The following is a 20845-nucleotide window of genomic DNA, read 5'->3' as shown; positions in this document are numbered from 1 at the left end:
TGGTCAGGTATGTATTATATACTTTTATATGTTAGATTGATCGGAATTGAATCATGAATGTGAAATGAGAAGTATATGTGAAAATATCATATGTGTATGTGTGTATTCGGTTATGGTGAAAGGTTACATGAGATTGATTTGGTGATATACATGTTAAATAATATGAATGCAAAGAATGTGTAATAAATCTGCTTGGGACAGCAGCAATAATGTGATTTCGGAAAATCACCATAAATTGTGGGAGTTGAGTTAGAGGCTGAATAAATTATGTCATGAAATCTTAATGAGTCTAGTTTTTTATAAAAGAAACCGTGTAAGCAAAAGAATTGCCAATAATGAGATATTTGAAGTGGCATGGAATAGAGTCAAAATGACTTCGAGGTCCCTTATTCTGTTTTCAGAAAATCATTATAAATGGTACAAAAATGGTTATAAGATAAATTTTATATTCTTAGACTCCTTAATGAGTCTAGTTTCAAATGAAATAAACGATAACATATTTTGAATTCTGTATAATGAGAAATTTGATTCGTAGTGAAGAGTGATCAGAATAGTCAAACAGTGAAACAGGGGAAAACTTCAAGGAAAATCTGGTATTGATTGGTCAAACCAAAAATTATGAAAATTTGATGGATGGAAGATATATGAGTCTATTTTCAGGGAAAATTAATGGCACTTGATTTGGAGTTTCTTAGCTCCAGTTATAAATAATTTAGTGACTGTTGCTCAGGAAGACAGCTTGTAGTGAATTTGTGATTTTGTTGCAAACATGGTTAAAACTTGTTAATGAGATGCTTTTCAAGTTCTTATGATCTTATTTTTGATTTCAATATTTGGTTTTAATTCAGTTTAGATTCAAGTGAGGTGAATTTGCTACATATGCATTATGTTCATGGATACTTGGCCAAAATGGAAATTATCTAGGAATGATTTTTTGAAAATTTGAATAATCGATCTATAAGTAAATTAATTGTTTGCATTGCTTAAAACTTACTAAGCATAGTAATGCTTACTTAGTTACCTTAATTCTCTGTTTTGTAGGTTTTGTTAAATCACTACGGTCTCGGGGATCTCAAAGTCAAGTCGACCACACTATCTAAGCTTCTTGGTACTCTAGTAGTTAAATTTCGATAATGGCATGTATAGGCTTGACTTTTTGTTGTTAAATAACTATCTTTTTTATGATGTATATATATGGGTAGCCATGCGAAAATGGCTTGATAAGTTACTATATGTGTTCCAAATGGTTAATGTGAATGCGTGGTTGAGATTTGCTTAATGTTTTCAATGTCTAATTGAATTGAACTTAAGAATAAATCGCTATACCTAATTATCTTGATATGACTCTTTTGTATATGATAATACTCTTTAACCCTCCGGCGACGGGTATGGGTTAAGGGTGTTACAGTTTAATTTCTCAATTTATTTCGCTATTTTCTTGTTTGTTGCTTAATCGGGTTGAAATCTTAACAAGTGGTATCAGAGCTAATTCAATTTTCATAAATCAGCCCGTTCAGAGATGGCAGCAACAAGATTTAAAATTGAAAAGTTCGATGGTGAAACAAATTTCAATTTGTGGCAAGTTCGAATGATGGCAATTCTAGCTCAATCCGGTTTGAAAAAGGTTGTTACTAGGAAAAAGCCTGAGAATCTAAATAAAACAGAATAGGAAGAGCTTGATGAAAAGGCTTTGTCTGCAATCCAGTTGTGCCTCGCGAATACGGTATTGCAGGAGGTATTGATGGAGAAGACCTCATCCACCTTGTGGAAAAGGTTAGAAACTCTTTATGTGACTAAGTCTTTGGCTAATCGTTTAGTGTTAAAACACCGTCTATTTACGTTTTGCATGAACAAATGTGAGCTTCTTAGAGATCACATTAGTCAATTAATTACTCTTTTAAATGATTTAAAGAATGTTGAGGTTCATATTGACGATGAAGATCAGGTTATGCTATTATTGTGCTCTTTACCCCCTTCATACAAGTCTTTCAAGGAGACCCTGATTTATGGCAAAGACAAACTCTTGTTCGAAGATGTGAAGGGTCATTTGTTGAGTTGAGATAAACTCGACAATAAGCTTCTTTTGGATAGCAAGACAGATAGGCAAGCTTCCGTTTTGGTAGCATCAAAGAAACGAGATAAAAGGTGTCGCTATTGTAAAAAGTTAGGTCACGTCAAAGCAGATTGTTATAAACTGCGAAATAAAAAAGCTGCTGAGAGTAACGAGAAAGATGTAGTTGGTGCTAATTTGACCGATGAAAATGGTTATGATTTCTTGTTAGTGTCAACAAGCGATAACACCAAGCTCACGTCCGAGTGGATCCTAGATTCAGGATGTTCTTTCCACATGTGTCCCAATAGAGAATGGTTCTCCACATACAGTTCGATTGAAGGTGGAGTTGTGCGCATGGGAAACGATTCATCTAGTAAGGTAAATGGTATTGGTACTGTTAAAATTAAGATACACGATGGGACGATTAAGACACTCTCAGATGTCAGGTATGTACCTCATTTACGAAAGAATCTCTTCTCCTTAAGTATTTTAGACTTGAAAGGATGCAAAATCAACATCGAGTCGAGCGGCATTAAAGTATCTCGTGAAGCTCTCGTTTTGTTAAAAGGTAAAAGAACCGCGATCTTTATATTACGGAAGGTTATCACGATGACCGGTGAAATCGGACGTCCTCTTCCGCTCTGAAGTTGAAGTCAACTTGTTTGGAGCGGAGGCGGCTTAGTCATAGGAGGGAAAAAGGTATGACTATTTAGTTGAAGAGGTTCTCTTTGGATGCGAGTTTTGAAAAGTTAGGGACCGTGTTCGTGAAAATCGGACTCGGGTTAGTTTTGATTTGGCAGTGTACAAGTCAAAGGCTAGAAGTCTTCCAGTTTCTAAGCACAAATTCGACTCAGTTAATTCCCTGTATAGTTCAAGATAGGCTCGTGGCGGGCTTTGGCAAAGTTGGCGTTGTGGAAATATGAGTCAATGTGGAGATTTGTTAAATATGACTCCTATTTTCAATCAAATTTGAAAAATAATCTTTCAGTTAAACTCTGTTTACCTGTTTCAATCAAACACTGATTAGTTTAGATTATTTTATTATTATTTGATCTATGAATTTAGCCTATAAATAGGCTCTTTTACAACCTTAGAAAATATACCCATTAGAGATTAGAACTCATAACACATTTAGAGAATTTTGTGTTTACGTTTTGTGGATTCTTTGTTTTCGGGTTTTCAGAGTTTAGTTTTTATCTCCATCTTTTTGTACTCTTCGTTTTTTTGCCATTATAGTAAAATTATCTTTGCCCGTGGTTTTTATCCTCTTTGGAGGGGTTTTTCCACGTTAAATTTGTGTGTTCAATTTCTCAATTTATTCCGCTATTTTCTTGTTCATTGCTTAATCAGGTCGAAATCCTAACAGATTATTACTCATGTTTCTAATTTTAACTTTAAATTTGTACTAACTATTAATTTATTTTATATCTTATGCATATGTAATAAATAATTTTATTAGCATATTATTATCCTAGAAATTAAATGAGGCATGATGTTAATCCCACCTCCTTCAATAATTTACACTCATATTTTAAAATGATGTTTTTTTGGCATAATGATTTATTTAGCCTTTGAAGTTTAAAAAAAAATTATTTTAGCTCTCAATTTAATTTTTTTTATGTCTTTTAGCTGTTGAATTTACAATATTTATTAAATCATTCCAAAATTGATAGAAAAGACAAGATATCCACGTCGTCACGTGTATTAATAATTATATAGTTTTATAATATTATTAAATATATTTTTAATTTTTTAAAAAATGATTCATTGTTAACATGACATCTACCCGTATGTCACATCGGTAAAGTTGTTAGACATTAATTTTTCATCTATTTTAAGGTAATTTGACAAACAACACAAATTTAAATACTAAAAAATAAAAATTAAGATAATTATTTTATAAAATTAAAAGGTTAAATAAATTATTATCGCTTTTTTATACTAGTATATATTCATTTTACTATTTATATTTTCAAATCCAGTAATTTCGTAAAAGATGAAAATGCACACTGTTCTATAGTATCATAACATTACAAGTTGCAACTGGAACAGAGCTTGCTCCACTGAAAACACCAGGGTTATGTTGGGAAACATTGAATGTGGTAATAAAAGAAATCATGAACTAGAATTTTGGAACTGTCAGCCCCTATCAGCATGTCTCTCGTGATTCTCTATGATTCATGAACCACGTGTTTGGGTTTTAAGCCATGCAGTACGTTCATGTCAGATACACGTTAATTGTCTGATTATTTTATTAATTATATTAATTTTAATAAAAATGATTAATTTATTCTTTAATATAACATTTAAGGACTAATTTACTATTTTTATATAATTAAAATAAAATATAATCTGATTCCAAGATAGAAAGAGACAAAATAAACCATGGGTCATAGCTTCATGATGAAGAAAGTTCATTCAATTCCATTTGGTGCACTGAATCTTGATTACAATCACACAACATCAACGTGAATGCAGTTAATATGAATATAAGGATAAAAATGGAAATGGGGACTGTATCTATAAGTTGAACAAGCATCAACAAACATTATACATAGATGATTAAATCAAACCAGGCCAAGAAAATACAATGATATCTTTGGTTATTAAAATATTTACATATACAATGCTTTTTTCCTTTGCAAATATGCAGAAATCAGTTGAAAAGGAAAAGCCACATTCTAAAATGAGAAACCCGAACCTAACTATATTCGATCCGCTCGTGTTTTGTCCAGTGACCGCATCCAGACATCGGAAAAAACATTGAGTTTGAATGTAATGTTAGGATTTACGGTGAGTAGTCAAATAAAGATCAGTTCTATGCATGTGTTGTCAAGCAGCCGGTAGTGGGTACACGGTTTAGTTGTATTATATGTGACCTCAAGCTACATTCGTTAACCTAATTGAAAAAAATGGACCTTTAATGATAAGCAACAATGAGCAGATCAAGTGCAGAATAGTGTGGAATGTAAAACGGAATGTCGTAATTACCTGGATGGCAGTTAGCGTGGACAAATGTTCTTTACATTGTTCGAGCAAAATCCTTTCGTTTACGGCCACACTCACGAGTTCGAGCACCAAAGAATTCATTTCCTTTACCTGCAAAGGACAAATGGTACTGTTAATTAGGAAGATTTGATTTGCCACTTTTATGAAATGCAAATTCGGGTGGAATATAAATAAGCATGAGAATTTTCTTCTGTCCGCTGGTATTCGTTACAGCCTTTTTTCTTTTTTTTTTTTTTTTTGGTAACGCTAACCTTTGATGATAATGAGCATATTGAGGATGCCATTGCGTGCATCACATCGACCGCTGAACCGACGGCATCCTTCAGATTCTGGATGTCTACCTATTAAGAGAGAAAAACGGATTGTCATAAGAGGAAGAATTAATAGATTGTATATTCAAATGCAGAGAAAAAGGGGAAAAGGGAAGAAACTTACTATTGCTTTTCCAACAATTGGAAGACGAAGAGTACTGGCCTTTAAAGCTTCGGTTGCTCCTAGCAAAGAACTCGAGTGATCTCTATCGAGGACTGCCCACGCTTCTAAATGAGCTATCTACAGTCGTCAATCGTAACAAGTTTTAGTCATGACGAAGAGTCAAATTTATCTGTCCTGATTAGAACCAACCAATATTCGCTAACTACTAATGTCGTGATAAAAGTGAACCGTGATTGCTTCTAAAGCATGTTTCTAAAGGGATTGGTAAAGCCCGAGTCAATGTATGTATGGTCAGGCAGCCACCTTAAACCCTTGCAGAAAGCTTAAAATTTCCTCGTTATATTACCCAAGTCCCCGTTTTGATAATTTTGTTCTCATCAAATAGTATTTCTAAAAGTAGTGCTTTTTTACTTTCATCAATTGAGACCGATGCAGCATGTAGTTTCTTCTGGACTAAGCAAAGCATGGATACAGACATAAATAACATGTTCTATATGATAAATACGAAGAAAGTAAAAATAGAAGCAGTTGTATCTATGAAAAGGTCTACACAATTCGATGCTTAAATGAATTCGAAGTCTGGATCTTACTTGTCCTTTCAGGATGGAAGTCAGTTTCAACTTTTGCCTCAGTAATAGAAACTTCATTCTCTTAAGAGTGACGGAATGCAGCAGTTCCGATATTGTTACCCACACATTCCACAGGTTTTTCTGCTACAAAAGAAGGAACATTCACAATGAACATACCGGACTTACTAGAGAGCGTCATGAAAGTGATAATCCCAAATTCACAAATTTATTTTCCGAACAGGCTATTGGATAGAAAACCTAGCCATTCATGCTCATTGTATTGCAAAACCCTGCATCTCAACTTTAGAACTAGCTCAAGTAACGAAACTAACCAACCATTGATCGCATTTACCATTCAAAAACATGACCATTATATGCAAGAACTATGCTGTCACTTGCAGTATAAGTAATCTTCATCGTAAAATAGTTGGGTTCGGCTTGTTTGACAAACCATTACAATGAAGTAAATCGAAACATTCATCATCGAACATCTCCAGCAACAAGATGGACAAAGAGGATTAAACATACCTCTGCACTCAGTTCCTGCACCATGAAAGTAGCTTCCGCCCTTGCATTAGCGAATCTCCATTGCAAATAACGGTTATAAAGAAGTCTCAACGTGTGTGCATCGACAATTCGATCCTCCCCCATTCTCCCTCTCCGAATATCAGCAGAAAAGCTGAGAATTGAAGGAGAATTAACCGAATTACCAAGCATCTGAGCACCACCAACTGCATTTCTCACCCGAGCAGGACTTAGACCCCTTAAAGGAGACGAAGCCGAAGATGTCCAAAGCTTACTAGGAGAAGCAGGTCTAGTACTACCTAAACTTTTTGGAGCACTGATTCTAGACCCGGGGCTCGTAAACAACGGTGAACCCGGATCCTGCAACCGCCTTAACCGGCTATTCGTTTCTTGCCAAAACCGAGCAGATACAAGGATATTATGGGAACCATTCCTCCCTTTAGAATTTCCTCCATTAGTGCTACCAGATGACACACTATCAGTGTCAGATGCAGTGAGATCATAAGAAACCTCATTTACATAATTGGCATCAAGCATTAATGATTGTTGCAATGACTTAACCATCACTGCACCAGATCCGAGCGTTTTCCTTTCATCATAACAATCCAAGCTCCTCGACAACGGATTCGAACCCGAACCCGAATTCGAATTCCCTTCCCGAGTTCTCCCCGGCCAACGGTGCCGATCCACCGGTTTCGAGTTCTCGCCGTGATCTCTCACTGGAGTAGTTTTACGCCCCTCGGGAGTTACTGCTTTCCTAGTAGAACCCCCTTGGGGCTTAGCCTTACTAACCGGAATCGAAAACGACTCACCTTGAAACGAAACGGATAAGCTCCTCGATGAAGTGATTAACATCTTGGTAGCAGCTGATAATTCAGTGGACACGTGGTCACCAGGCCGCCTCCGGTCCACGGATTGAGACCGTTTAGGAAGCACCGTCGCCGTTTTATTCCCCATCGTCGCCACCGCGGTCGTATTAGTAGAACGGGAAAGAAGAGGAGAAGGGAATCTCGTCGGCAATTTGGTTGCTGCTGCTGCCGCCATTGTTGTTGCCGCTGAAGAAGAAGGAGACAAGTACCGTGAAGGAACTTGTCTACCTCTGGGTTTTCTTTTTACGGTGGAGCCATTATCGTTAAGAGGAGACCATTTTTTCGGGGTGTCTTCGTGATGGGTACTTTCTGGGGGAGGTTGTGAATGAGAAAATGCAGCCACCATCATCATTAGAGACTGCCAAGAAGGAAATTAATCTTCTCTTCTACATTTCCTTGGAAAGAAAATTCTCAGTATTAACAACCATGGGTCTTCCTTTTCATGGCTGATAAACCTGAAAAATAATCAAAATATACAAGATTTTAAGCAATTCTCACGATAATGGAGAAGAACCCATAAAGGGATTCCAAATGATTCTGCATTTAAACTCCAATAGCAGTGAAAAACCCACAAAGATTTTCTGGGTTTTCTAAGATACTGAAGAAAATAGTATGTATAAGGTGAGATTTGGAAGGAAAAAAACTGGAAAAAGAGTTCTTATGAATCTTTGGAAAGATGTTTAGGTTAATTAGTTATTCATAAATTATATTTGAGTTATAATGAATTGAAAGCATTATAAATGAAACTTTATGGTGTAAAATCATATAGAAATCCATTCAGAAACTGATTATAAATTAATAAACTTGCTTCTTCTTTTTCCCTTAATTTTTCAGATTTCTCAATAAATCAATCTCATAACTATTTCAGGTTAACTGTCCCCATTCCCATTCTTTAAAAACTTGAATACATTTTATTCTTTTGAAATTAATTAGTATTGGGTATGGTAGGTACATCGATTGAATACTTATGTTTACAATGTATGATGCAATCACCTGGTTTATATTTTAATTTTTAATTTCAAAAATTTAAAAATAATTATTAGATTATTTGAAAATTTTATTTAAATCATCAAATTGTTAATATTGTTGTTGTATGATTTTTTTTTATTTGTACCGCCCGTATCAATCGAAAATTCCCGTTCCCTTTCTTTTTTACAATTTCGTATTTTTTTATAAAACAAGTTTGAATGTCATGAATCTACGAATCAAAATCTAAACAGTTTTCTTCTCCAGCACTAACCATCAAATCGACTTGGAGTTAAGGTATTTTCTTCGACTCGTTGATGGGTACTTATCTATGGTACTGATCGTCGAATCATTACTTGAAACTTACTAGCCTGACTTATATAAAAAAATAAAAATAAAAAATAAAAACTCAACACTCAACACTTGATGACTTAAATGAATACTTTTGAATAGTTTAGTGACTATTTTATAACATTTTAAAGTAAGTGCCCTAAACATAAACTTACTAATAATTTAGTAATTTTGGGTGTAGTTTACCCTTACAAATTAACAATGTATCAAATATAAAAGGGACAAATCTCAAAAGTATATATGAACTTTGATTCAATGTGCAATTTGATATATGGACTTGATTTTATACAATTATCTGAGACGAAATTTTGGTCGTGGTTCAAATACATAAATGAAACTTTAATTTTGATTCAATGATAAATATTTAAAGAAATAAATAAATTAATTTATTTTACATTAAATAAATTTAATTATTTGTGTATGCAATATAAATAAAAATGATGATATATCGATAATTTATATTAATATTATAAAATAATGAGAATATATAATCTTATTATTATAAGTATGAAATAGAAGTGATAAATGATGAGTGCCAATGATATGTTTTACAACTTTTGTATAAAATCTCTGAAGTAAAATTATATGAATATGAATATGACCTTTCAAAATTAAATTGTTGTTTTCTTTTTGTAGTACAAAAATTGAGTACTTTTCAATCACATTGAGAAATTGTCTACTTCTTCAATTAGAAGCATACATCAATGTGACTACAATCAATGAGGACCATGAATTATTTAGGGAAAAAATTATAAATATTAAAATTACTCATTAATTTCAGTTTAATATTTAATTTGATACATAAAATTTAATCGATATAATTATACACGTAAAATTGTTATCATGGTTTTGATTTGAAACATTGATGATGTTATTAGCATTTTGTGAAAATTGAATTAAATTATACAAAATTAAAGTTCATGTATGACATTACACATTGAACCGAAATTCTTTTGTAGTTTTTATATTTACCCCTTGGTTATAAAATGTAAGTTTCGTTATTTAAATTATTTTGTTATATTTTCGTAGTTAAATTTGGATGAGACTGGACCAAAATTTAAAATATCATGTTTACAAATTTAACCTAATTTGAATCGAATAAACATGGGCGAAGCTAGAAAAAAAATTTCAAGGGAGGCTGGATTTAGGTTATACATTTTTTATGAGAGTTGAAATGTAATTTCATCATTGTATTAAATTATTTTTTTAAATTTTAAAACAATTGAATTAATTTTTATTATTTTAGGGTCAAAATACAATTTAACTATTTATTAACTTATAATTTATAAACTTTATAGGGCCAAAAATGTTACATTCCTATTTTAGTGTCCCTCGCCTTGGCACCTATCACCCCCTCAATATTGCCCCGCTCCGGTCAATGAATATCCTAACCATTAAACATGTTTAGTTTTAAATCGAACAATAAATCTTAAAAAAAATCAACAACTATTTGCAGTCCAATAAAATATAATTATTAAAATTTAAATTTGAAATGCATTAAATAATAACTTTTAAAAATAATTTTACAAACCAACTAAATTAACCTATGAAAATAAAAAGCATAAATCTTTGGATTAATGTTACATTAACTTGATTAAAAGGCAGAATAATATAAGCAAAGGAGGGACATGAATGAGCTAACCCCCATGAAAAGAGCCTCCAAGCAGCTGAGGTTGATACAAGTAACTGAGGATATATATATATAAGCCCTTGTATAATTTTTTTACTATTGTTCACGTGTTTACATTTTGATTGACTTAAACGGTCACGTGAGATTTATTTTTAATGCAAATGATCAAGGAGCTAACATGATGGATGGAATGAAAGTAATGAAGGCAAAGTGACAAAAAAATATAGTAAAAGGGTCAATGTAAAAATATTCACTATAATACAAGGACTAAAATAAAATTAACCCTTTTAAGAAAAAAATTTATTAAGAAGGAATGGGATTGTGATTATTGCAAGCAAAGCTATAACCCATTTGTTAATTTTAGTTTAATATAAGATGGAATGTCTCTATTTATCTCTCTCAATCTTTATTATTCCTTCCTTCCAACTCTTTTTTTAATTATTTTTTCCCTTTCTTTTAAGTTTCTAATATGTCAACTTATCCTTCTTTTGTAATTTCTAATATATTAATTTTCATTATTCAACTTGAAAAGTTACAAAATGGTCATTAAATTATTTAAAAGTTTTTATTTAAGTGTTTGAACTATTCGAATTTTTTTATTTAAGTTATCAAGCTATTAACTTTTTTTAAAAGTTCGTTTAATGAGCTTCAAGTAACGATTTGATAATTGGTATGGTGGATTAGTGCCCATCGACAATGAAAAACATATATTAGATTTAAGTTTAGCGGACGGTCAGTGTTGGAGATCAGAGAAGAAACTTGTTTTGATTTGGATTCGCAAATTCATGACCTTCAGAATAATTTCATAAAAGAAAAACTAAATTGTAGAAGAAACGAAGAATGAGACATTTCAGTTAATGCACGCGGTGTGAATAGAGAAGGCTATACAATAACGATTTTAATAGTCTGATAAATTAAACGAAAACTTTCGTATAGTTCAGTGACAAAAACGTAAACTTTCTAATAGTTTACTAACTTTAATTTACCCTTAAAATATTAAAATAAAAATTATAATTTATATATATAATAAATATATACTCCATATATATCTGAAAGTTGAAACCCAAGGAAGTGAAAAACAATGATAATAGTCAACTATAAGAAAAGATGGGAAAGGTGGTGGGTCGTTTATTTGATCGTTCCACACTTGTAATCATATGAAAATGACCCAAGCAGAATGCTTAAATTATTATTTTTATTATTATTTATTAAAAAAAAGGTGTTATGATCCATATGTCTAAAAACAAATAGAATTTTCTGCTTGGCTGCTGGATTTGGTTGCAAGGCTTACATCAATGCCCTTTTTATATAAACATTCTTTTACATTTTTAATTCCCTAATATTCTGGAAAATATATTAAGTTTATGAACTAATATTTTGTTATCAACTACATTAATTTGGATGGTAACGATGAAAAATCTAGTGAGTTTTATCAAACATTATTAGGTTTTTTCAAGAAATTTTTAAAGTGTTATTCATTTAGACATATGCTATTATTCCGGATCAAGGTTTTCTTGGTAGTATAGTTGCGGATAATCTTCTATGCTCACAAGTTCTTGGTAGGCTCAAACACCCGAGCTCTTGTCAAAGTAAAGACAAAGCTGTGACAGATTATAATTAAATCGGAACTATTGATGAATTTTTAAATTTAACCATTGAAAAAAATGAAAGGGAGGCTGCAACTGAAGAAGGGAAAGAAAAGGAAAAAAAAAAAGGGTGAAGGCGTGAATGAGAACACACACATTCATGATTAAACCAAATGCATGATTAAACTAATTAACCAACAATTAGACTTTCTAATTAGAGGCTGTTAAGACTTTGTAATTGGTCAACTGACTTTAGCTTGCAATTCCGTCAGCAAATTGTTGATGTTGTTAAGCTATGATTTACGAAATGATGGTGGCTAGATGAAGGATGAAAACTTTTCAAACATTGCAGCCATGTGGCTTAAGTCGCACTCCATAGAATAATTGGTTTGTTTATTTATTTTGGCGTGGTATCAGTTAACCAACTTTCTAAGTGATTACATACTTGTGAAATGAAAATGATTGTTGTTGCTTTCCAACTATGCTTCTCTTTTCCACTTTCGCCTCTCGGTATCTTAACACAAATTATTCGAGTTTGATTCGAAAAAAACTCGAATCCCATTCAATAACTATCAAACCAAGTTTAAACTATCATACTTGATCTCGGGTACGCAAATTGATACACAAGTTTAACTACACTCAAATAGTTTAATTATGTCTCAAACAAAGTTTAAACTTAAAAATTAATGTTTGATCATGCATGAGCTTACAAATATTGAAGCGACTTTTGGCTGATTACATCCTATTATTATGACTCTTTTAGAGGATCCCAATTAAATTCCCAATTAAATCTGGAGTCGAACTGGATCAAACTCAACTCAATTTTCTACATTCATCTAAAATCTTACAAAAAACATTCATCTCCACCCGATTTAAACAAACATGGGTTCATTCGTTTCTTCTTCGAACTTTCTTTCCTACCATTCAAGCAAAACCCAAGACTATTTTAATAGCTGATTCCGCATGCGCAAAAGCATGTATCTTAGTTTATTTATGCCATTGTTAGATGGCACCACCTGTTTTGGGATCTAAGATACAAAATAAATAACAAACATGTTTTTAGAAAGGATTTAATTTTAAAAAAAAAAAAACTCATTCAATTTCACTTTTCAACTAAAGAATTGTGATTGGTTACCAACAAATTTCACCACGTGCTTTTAATTCGATTTCTAACCTTTAAAAAGAGACAATAACACAAACAAGATTAAAGACAAAGGTTTGGTCTGAATCAGTGTAGGAATTTAATGAACATCTAAGGGAAGAAAGCCAATTTAACAATTATTTGAACCAATGTTAAGCATAAATTCTATCATGAAGAAAGGTACAGAGAGGGTACAAAAGATAACTTGAAGATGAAGGAACTTAATAAAGGAAGTTGGTGAAATAGACTATTTGCAGATACCCTTTTTTTTGCTAGTTGTTGAACTCACTTTTAAATCTTGTCAACTTCTATATATATATATGAAAACATGACCTCATCTCTCACTGAATATCACACAAAGAACTTTGTTAAGCAACATCTTAACAGGTGAAGTTGATATCTTAGCTCTCTTACAAGGAGTATTCTATGTTTAAGACATATTGCCTACTGTTTAGGAAAAAAGGGGATCATTATGCATAAATAAACTTAAAAGCTAAGTTATGGTGCAATAGGGTAGCATTACAAACCTATTATAAATGTGCTATAGAGGCCCACAAGTTAAATAAACTTCTAGATTAAATTGGGATTTTACGATCCCTCTGTTCTCTAATGAGAGACCTTGGATAACCCAAGAGAAAATGATTCTAACATGCATGATCCATACTAAAACTGAATGGCCCAGAGCAATAGCATCTTCTACATAAAAGACTACAACTTCGACAGTTTTAATGAGTAACTAATAACTGCTAAATGCTAATCGTTTTTTGAATATCAAATGTGACAGTAAGACTTCAGAACCATACGTTCTGTGGGTTTTAAGGAATAAACAATTTAAGCCAGCATCTTAATTTCATTTAGAGAACACATGAAATGCCAATAACCAACAAGATCATCACCTTGCAAGGACAATCAATAAGCACACTTAACAATATGCAGCCACTCCATGGACCATACTAATCAAACGCCTTTAACACCATAACAAGACCAAACAATAAGACTTCAAAACTATATGTACTGTAGTTTTTAATGAATAAACTACGTAAGCCAACATCTAAATCCATTTAGAGAACATATAAAATGCCAATAATCAACAGGATCATCACATTGCATAGACAATAAGCACACTTAATAATACGCAGCCACTCCATGGACAATACTAATCAAAGTCCTTTAACACCATAGCCTATGACCAAATATGACAATAAGACTTCAGAACCATACATTCTGTGGTTTTTAACGAATAAACAATTTAAGCCAACATCTTAATTCCATTTAGAGAACACATGAAATGCCAATAAACAAGAAGATCATCACATTGCAATGACTATCAATAAGCACACTTAACAATAAAGAAAATACCAAATTAAACCAGTATGATTACTTCATTGAGGAACCACAAAGTATTCTTAGTTCAACAATCACTTTAGTAATTCACCAAAACAAAACAGCATCTTGTTCTTTCAAATTCAAAAAAAATAAAAATAAGAACATAGTACAAAAGGCTCATAGAGGGACAAAGTCCTTCCTACTTTACACCATACAAAATTCTTCAACGGTACTGCAAAAGAAAAAAATAAAAGACAAGAAAACACCCAAGTTTAAGAAACTGTAGATATGAACAATTATGAAGATTGAAGATTAAGATAACGTTAACCATCAAATGAGTAATACCTTGATGAATCCGATTTCCTTGGCATTGCTACGGAAGCACTGCCTGCAACACATGAGACCGTACTTCCTGATGATGGCATGGAGATTTCCACAAACACGGCTATCAAAACAAAACAAAACAAAACAATCCTAAGTCATTGTAACATAATAAAACACAACAAGACAATAACAGATTTGACAAAAGCCTAAGATGCTACTACTCTCACATTTATTACTAACAATCTCGAACAAAGCAAATTCCCAGCCACTAACACTTATATACAAAAATTAAAATTGCCACATCGTTCGATTAGGTATCGAAGAAATCAACAACCTAAATTTTGATTTCATTCCGTTGTGCTACTATATGCCTAAAATAAAACATCATCCGGAAAACTAGTAATACATGCATAGCTCTTAGAAATTTTGCAATGCAATGCAATGCAAAAAAAAAAAAAAAAACAGAGAGAGATGAAACAGTTACCAGGCGCGAGATCCAGGGCCGTAGGTTTTGGGGTGAGAGTTCCAGATGTTAGAATGACCCATGATTGCTCTGAAAATGCGAGAGAAATGAGCCTGGAATTGAAAACCCTAGATTTCACGGAGGTGTTTGGATCAATTAGAAAATGATTGTATATATATGCGGAGCCTAAAACCCTAGTTTCCGAATTAAGCGGGGCCCCGATTTGCTGAACCGTTTACAGCTGTGGGTTTGATTGTTCCATAAAAGCCTATTTAGGGCCAATAACATCTCCTGGCCCAACTAGTTTATATGGCCCAATAATATGATTAAATTAAAGATGATATATAAATGATTTAAATTGAAGTTGCATTTTTAAATCGAAAAATACATTATTTAATTAAAAAAACATAGAGCAAATTATATCATTAGTCACTAAATTATGGCTAAGTTTTTTTTAGTCACTTAACTAAAAAAAATTATAAATTGGTGAATAAATTATTCTAAAGTTTTCATTTAAGTCTCTAAACAGTTAAGATCGATGTTATATGGCTTTCTATGTTCGAAATAACTACACCAATTGGAAGCTCTCTTTTCCTTTCCCATCTACAGTTTAGTTTTTTGTCATGAAATAACTTTAGACATCACAAATATGCAAACCGAAATTCAAACAACTTATTTCTCCAATATTTGACATTGACCGTTAGATCGACTTGGATTTAAGGTATACTCTTCTACTCATTGATGGGTACTAATCCACCGAATTGATTGTCGAATCATCAATTGAAGCTCACTAAAGGAACTTTTTTTTAGAAAAAGCTTAATAGCCCAATGACTTAAATAAAAACTTTTGTATAGTTTAGTGACTTAAATGAAAACTTTTGAATGGTTTAGTGATCAAATTGTAACTTTCGTCAGTTAAATGATAAAAATGAAAATTTAACTATAATTTAGTGACTAAGGGTAGAGTTTACCCAAAAATAAAAGCATGGAACTAAATTGAAGGATATTTTAACCCATAAATATTTCAACGATTCAAGGAAAGATATTTTAACCCTAAAAGACTTGTCTTTTGCTGGCAGTCTTCATGGCGAACCGAGCGGGCTCTTCATCGTCACGCATGGTAACCCATTGATTTCATCGCTAATTGATCTCTAAATACAGCTTCACTTGAAAAATAACCATCGACACATTTGTTCTTTAACACTTCTGCAACTATTCTGCTACTGAATTTTCATGAGTATTCCATTTCCCAGTAGTTTCTTCCATTTTCAAAAGTTTTTTTTTTTTTAAATTCATTTGCGTTTTCAGGAAACCCTTCACGAAGAAGATGATTACGACTCATACGGCGCCGAATCAGGATGGGTGGAAGCTAAAACGCACTGTGATCACTTGCCTTCCCTATCCTCTGATCTCACTCACATTCCAATCCCTAGCACTCCCTGCAACAGGTCATTATCCCCTTTTCCCCCTATTTTTTTGAGCTCTACAATTCTTGTTAAACTTCTTTAATTCATATCCTTGTTTGGTTGATTATTTTGATACTTCTAATAAAAAATTGGGTTTAGACATTTAGTTTTCGTAACATATTTGTAGTTAATTTTTTGGCTTAATTGCCTATAGCTGAAGTGATCTTCTGATTCATATTGAGAGACTATTAATAATTGGCGAATCTAGGAATACATGTTTAAGGGGATCCAAGATTAAATTATTAATTTTTGTGTTAAATTGAAAGCTTTTAGAATAGCGCTAAAATGCAATTTTTATATTTTAATCAAGGGAGGCTAAGGTCCTGCCTATGGCATGTAAATGAGATACCGGTGCTTATAAGCGATTCGAGTTCAACTTGAAAATTTTGAATTCAATTTGGTATTTATAGAGCGAGCTCAAGCTTGCTATCGATCAAGCCAGCGAAGTTTGATCATTTTAATACTCAGTTCAAATGGCTCATGAGCCTAATCAAGTCTTATTTTTTAGTACATTTTTATATTATCATGTAGAAAGAGCTTAACTCCGAGCAAGCTTAATCAAGCTCGAGTTTGAGCTTGAATACGAAAATGATTAACAAGCTTAGTTAAGCTCAAGCCTGAGTTTAGAAATTGATGTAAGTTGAGCTTGAGACAAGTACCGAGTCCTGAAATTTGAGTCGAGTTTGAGCTTGAACTTGTCACTATTGGAGTTCTGCTCGACTCGATTACACCCGTAGGCCCCTACTTGCCCTCCTTTGCATCCACCTCTGCTATTAGTATTTTAAGCAATTGAGCTACTAAAACATCTCTGAAGTTTGCATTTTTAGGATTCTTTAATGTAGATTTTTAGGGAAAGATCATACGAATTCATTATCCTAATCTTACAAAACATTTTATGCATACAAGGTGCCAGCACCCAATTGAGAATTGGATATGCTTGTCCTGCAAACTTGTGCTTTGTAGCCGTTTTGTGAATAAGCATATGCTTGAGCATTATCAGCAAACAACCCATTCCATAGCGCTCAGTTTTAGGTATGTAGTTATAATTGCCTTCTTTCTTAACTTCCCATTTTGCTATATATTTATTGCTCGAGAAAGAGAAAAATATCTATGGAAGTTTTTCTCGGTAACTTCTTTTTTCTTGGTTGTGTGAATCCAGTGACCTGTCAGTTTGGTGTTTCGCTTGTGATTCTTATCTTGATGCTCAATTGATTCAGCAACTGCGACCTTTTCATGAGACAGCTTACATATTGAAATTTGGTCAAGCCCCTCCTTTTCGGCCTGTTGAATCTTCTCGGGTGGATGATAAACCGGCCATGGATGTGCCATCAAGCAGTTGAATCTGGTATGGTTTTTAGACCGAAGGGCTGTAATGGCAAAAGGAGGCTAGTTTGGAATTGAATCAAACAATAAATTAGTTGAATTTAATTATATGAGTTCTGTTCTATGTATACTGATGGTTAGAAATAGATGGCTTTTTAAGGTTCATATTGCCTCTTCCAAATACAAAACCACATAAATTTACTCAGTCTAGGTTAAGGCAGAGAAAATTTTGCATACCTTATTCAGCTGTTGAGATCTTGCTGCCTTTATGAATTGTTTCAATCTCTACACATTTAATAATTTACACAAACATTTGATCTTCTGCCCATATAAATTTACTCAGTCTAGGTTTTTATCTGAATTGTTCTTTGATTTTGAATAAGTCTTCATTAGACGACCAGGCATTCTATTGCACACAATTCGCTGTCATGTCATAGACCTTGTATTACTAAGGTAACCTGTGTGTTTCGGTTGTCAAGCATTTGTTCAGGTTTCACTAATGCAACTGCATTCATGTAGACAGATTATTTTCCAATAGGGTAGTGAGTTCCCTTGGAATGGATCCCTGTTAGATTGTTGTTTAGATGATTGTACGTTAGATTCGAGCATGATGCACGATGACTTATCGATGTTTAAGTCAGGGGAATCTCAGTGACTTAAGTTATGTGAAAGACTGGAATTTCTCCTTCAAAGCTCTGTTATCATACAAATCCATGATTGAACACAAACATTAAGTTTGCACGAGTAAAATCAGCTAGTGAGTTTTTTACAGGCTTGTGAAAGAGAATTTAAGATAAATTGTAGAGTACCAAGATACAACATAGATAGATGATATGCATTACAAGCTGTCTTGACATCCCCGTTCTTTCTGTAGAGTTTTGATGTTTATTTTTTAAGATGAGGAAAGCACATGTACACGTCGGACTTTGGATGCTTCGCCTCAGCGTGCTCCCGGCATTTCACTTCCGTTGTGGTGCACATGAATGTTTGCATACACACCTTGCACTGTTTTCAGGCAAACCAGTTATGTTATCAGAGGAACCCGAGCAAAGGACAACAATGATATGAAGAAGAAACCAAAACCCGAGTCATGTATCTGATAATGTAGTTCACAAAATGTGTCTAAATTCATTTTGACACTATCAACTAATGATATAACATGATGAATGTTCTAAGTTAAGAAATGTTATTTCTGGAATTCTCAATTGCATTTATTACCAAATTCCACTCAAACAGAACACTAGAAAGGCAGTTTTTGCAATCAATGATTACTTATTATAAGAATTTTAGGAAGGCTCAGACAATCATACAAATTCTTCTCATCAATATTTGTAACTTGTGAAAGCTCATGCAAGAGAAGCTTAAATTCAAGTATTGTGTCTGCTCATGGTTTTCTTCAATGGAAGATTTAGAGAAAAGGCCAATTCCTCCCTAAAACGTCTTCCAAGTGTCATCTGTTGGGAGTCGATAAATCCCTCAACAGGTCGGTATTGCCCTCGGTTGGAATTTGTCTCCCAACTCTAACGAGAGATCAACTGCTTGAGGCAATGGGTTCATAGAGCGGGAGTAACTTTTCTTCTAAGTGGCATACACCACGCACGGTCCATCACAACGAGGCGCTCCAGCTGTGTGAACCTATCACCTCAAGCTCTCGACTTTCCGAAGACAAACTCTTAATATCACTTTGAAGACTTCGGTCTCCCTCGACAAAACAAAATAATGACCAAAAGTCTACTGACAATGAACAATTGACAAGAGAAAAACACTCTCAAATCGTAATTCGCGCATAGGAACCAAGCAATAAGTTCCCATGAAACCATACAAAGCTTTAATCGAAGAATCTCTCTCAAGAATTTAAACAAACACTCTCTTCAAAAATACATCACAAACAAAAATAGTCAAACTACAAACACAGAAAACTAACAAAGGAATTCCCAACTTTTGCAAAGGAAGATAAACAAATAAATCATAAACCATTGGGCAAAAACAACAGATCAAGCAAAGTACAGTTTTATAATCAAAGAAAGAAATGAAAACCAGAGCATGCAAAGATACTACCTGGATGGACATGGCCTTCTTGTTAGACTCAAGCTGACTTCCTATCAAAAAACCAAAGCTTAAAGATCAATGATGGATCTAACTAAAAAGATGGTCTTAAAAACACAGACCCAAAGATTAGCAAAGAGATGGAGAAAGAAAGAAAAAGTGGAAAGGAAGGATTTGGGGAGCACCTTTGGCAGCAGCTTTTTGCTTTTCCAAGTTCTTCTCACGGGCCATCTTGGATTTTTGGCCATTTCCTCCTCCCATGGTGGATTGATGAGGGAAAAAAAGAAGGGTTTTTTGATTGAATTGGAAGTGAAAACTTGGAAGAGGGAACTATCAGAGATGATAAAGGCAAAATAAGGGAAATGGGGGGGCAGAAAAGAGACAAGACAATGAACCACAAAGAAAGTAGATTCGAATAAAGTAATGCAAGTGGGGGCCAAAAGGATAGAGGCTGGAAATTGTCGATAAAGGAAAACGCCAACTAGTTGAATTTAGGTACATCAGTCAGATCTGTTACTGTTCTATATATCACCCGATTGTGAGGTGGAATTAAAGGGTTATTAAGGGGGAGTTTGGGTTCGGATCCAATTTATTTAAGGTATTTAGTTAATTATTTAAGTTCGAATTTGGTTCGAAAATAAGTTTATTTTTTTGTTCTACTTTAATCTAATTTTAAAAAATGTAAATTTAGATCAAGTTTGATCCGTTTATATTTGATTTTTTTAGTTTACTTTTGTTATATAATTATAATAAAATGTATAAT

General features: G+C 33.2%; 4 protein-coding genes across 5 annotated transcripts; 1 reads left to right on the top strand and 3 right to left on the bottom strand.

Annotated features, from left to right (window-relative positions):
• Positions 1 to 4450: 4450 nt before the first annotated feature.
• Positions 4451 to 8335, bottom strand: LOC108484434 (QWRF motif-containing protein 2). 2 transcript variants are annotated; one of them, XM_017788215.2, is made up of 6 exons: positions 6595 to 8335; positions 6088 to 6210; positions 5498 to 5614; positions 5314 to 5403; positions 5045 to 5152; positions 4451 to 4952 (listed from the first exon to the last, which is right to left on the bottom strand). In XM_017788215.2, the coding sequence occupies exons 1-6, from the start codon at positions 7810 to 7812 to the stop codon at positions 4872 to 4874; spliced, it is 1737 nt and encodes a 578-aa protein (XP_017643704.1). In that variant the 5' UTR covers positions 7813 to 8335; the 3' UTR covers positions 4451 to 4871. The 2 variants fall into 2 exon arrangements, with proteins under 2 accessions (XP_017643704.1, XP_017643705.1); XM_017788216.2 differs by having other exon boundaries at positions 6088 to 6207.
• Positions 8336 to 14490: 6155 nt separating this feature from the next.
• Positions 14491 to 15424, bottom strand: LOC108484626 (40S ribosomal protein S29). The gene is made up of 3 exons (XM_017788481.2): positions 15269 to 15424; positions 14806 to 14905; positions 14491 to 14692 (listed from the first exon to the last, which is right to left on the bottom strand). The coding sequence occupies exons 1-3, from the start codon at positions 15328 to 15330 to the stop codon at positions 14684 to 14686; spliced, it is 171 nt and encodes a 56-aa protein (XP_017643970.1). The 5' UTR covers positions 15331 to 15424; the 3' UTR covers positions 14491 to 14683.
• Positions 15425 to 16238: 814 nt separating this feature from the next.
• Positions 16239 to 18927, top strand: LOC108486428 (uncharacterized). Its single transcript, XM_017790480.2, has 4 exons — positions 16239 to 16367; positions 16556 to 16695; positions 17620 to 17745; positions 17873 to 18927. The coding sequence occupies exons 1-4, from the start codon at positions 16332 to 16334 to the stop codon at positions 18051 to 18053; spliced, it is 483 nt and encodes a 160-aa protein (XP_017645969.1). The 5' UTR covers positions 16239 to 16331; the 3' UTR covers positions 18054 to 18927.
• LOC108486429 (uncharacterized protein At2g23090-like) lies at positions 18716 to 20508 on the bottom strand. The gene is made up of 3 exons (XM_017790482.2): positions 20268 to 20508; positions 20095 to 20135; positions 18716 to 19041 (listed from the first exon to the last, which is right to left on the bottom strand). Exons 1-3 carry the CDS (start codon positions 20341 to 20343, stop codon positions 18922 to 18924), a joined length of 237 nt encoding a protein of 78 aa, XP_017645971.1. The 5' UTR covers positions 20344 to 20508; the 3' UTR covers positions 18716 to 18921.
• Between the last annotated feature and the right edge of the window lie 337 nt (positions 20509 to 20845).

This window comes from Gossypium arboreum, chromosome 3 (genome assembly GCF_025698485.1).
Source record: "Gossypium arboreum isolate Shixiya-1 chromosome 3, ASM2569848v2, whole genome shotgun sequence".
Classification (NCBI taxonomy): Eukaryota; Viridiplantae; Streptophyta; class Magnoliopsida; order Malvales; family Malvaceae; genus Gossypium; species Gossypium arboreum.
The sequence above is the reverse complement of the archived record's forward strand: the minus strand, read 5'-3'. Positions and strand labels throughout refer to the sequence as shown.